Genomic DNA, 443 nt, shown 5'->3' with positions numbered 1-443 from the left:
GCGCGGCGTGGGTGGGAGCATGGCGGTGGTGAACCTCCGCGCTGTTACCTCCTGGGTGGGCATCGCCCGGATCCTTGCTGTCGTGCTGGCCTGCCTTGCCTTCAGCTTGGTGGCCTCCACCAGGGCATTTGGGGGCTCCTACGGGACGTGGTGCATGTTCACCTGGTGCTTCTGCTTCGCCGTGACGCTGCTGGTGCTGCTGGTGGAGCTGCTGGAGCTGTACCCCAAGCTGCCGCTCTCCTGGGATGACTTCACCTCGGCTTTCTCCATGCTGGCGGCGTTGATGGTCTTCACCAGCTCGGTGGTCTTCCCCTCCACCTTCATCAAGAGTCCCTGCAGCGGTGACAAATGTGCGCGGCAGGCTGTGGCCACCGCCGCCTCCTGCCTCTGCTTCCTCGCCTACGCCCTCGAGGTGGGGCTCACCCGCGCCAAGCCAGGGGACA

The 443-nt window shown here is 65.7% G+C and overlaps 1 protein-coding gene across 1 annotated transcript in view; it reads left to right on the top strand.

Annotated features, from left to right (window-relative positions):
• Positions 1-19: 19 nt before the first annotated feature.
• The window catches only part of LOC104472233 (myeloid-associated differentiation marker-like protein 2), a gene marked incomplete at its 3' end in the record, with an annotated part of 808 nt that continues 384 nt past the window's right edge, over positions 20-443 (top strand). Inside the window, exon 1 of the mRNA XM_010087817.1 lies at positions 20-436. Within this exon, the coding sequence (XP_010086119.1) occupies positions 20-436 (417 nt within the window). The remainder of the gene's footprint in view (positions 437-443) is intronic.

This window comes from Pterocles gutturalis, unplaced genomic scaffold (assembly GCF_000699245.1).
Source record: "Pterocles gutturalis isolate BGI_N339 unplaced genomic scaffold, ASM69924v1 scaffold33146, whole genome shotgun sequence".
Classification (NCBI taxonomy): Eukaryota; Metazoa; Chordata; class Aves; order Pterocliformes; family Pteroclidae; genus Pterocles; species Pterocles gutturalis.
Note: the sequence above shows the minus strand (reverse complement) of the source record. Positions and strands in the feature narration are given on the sequence as shown.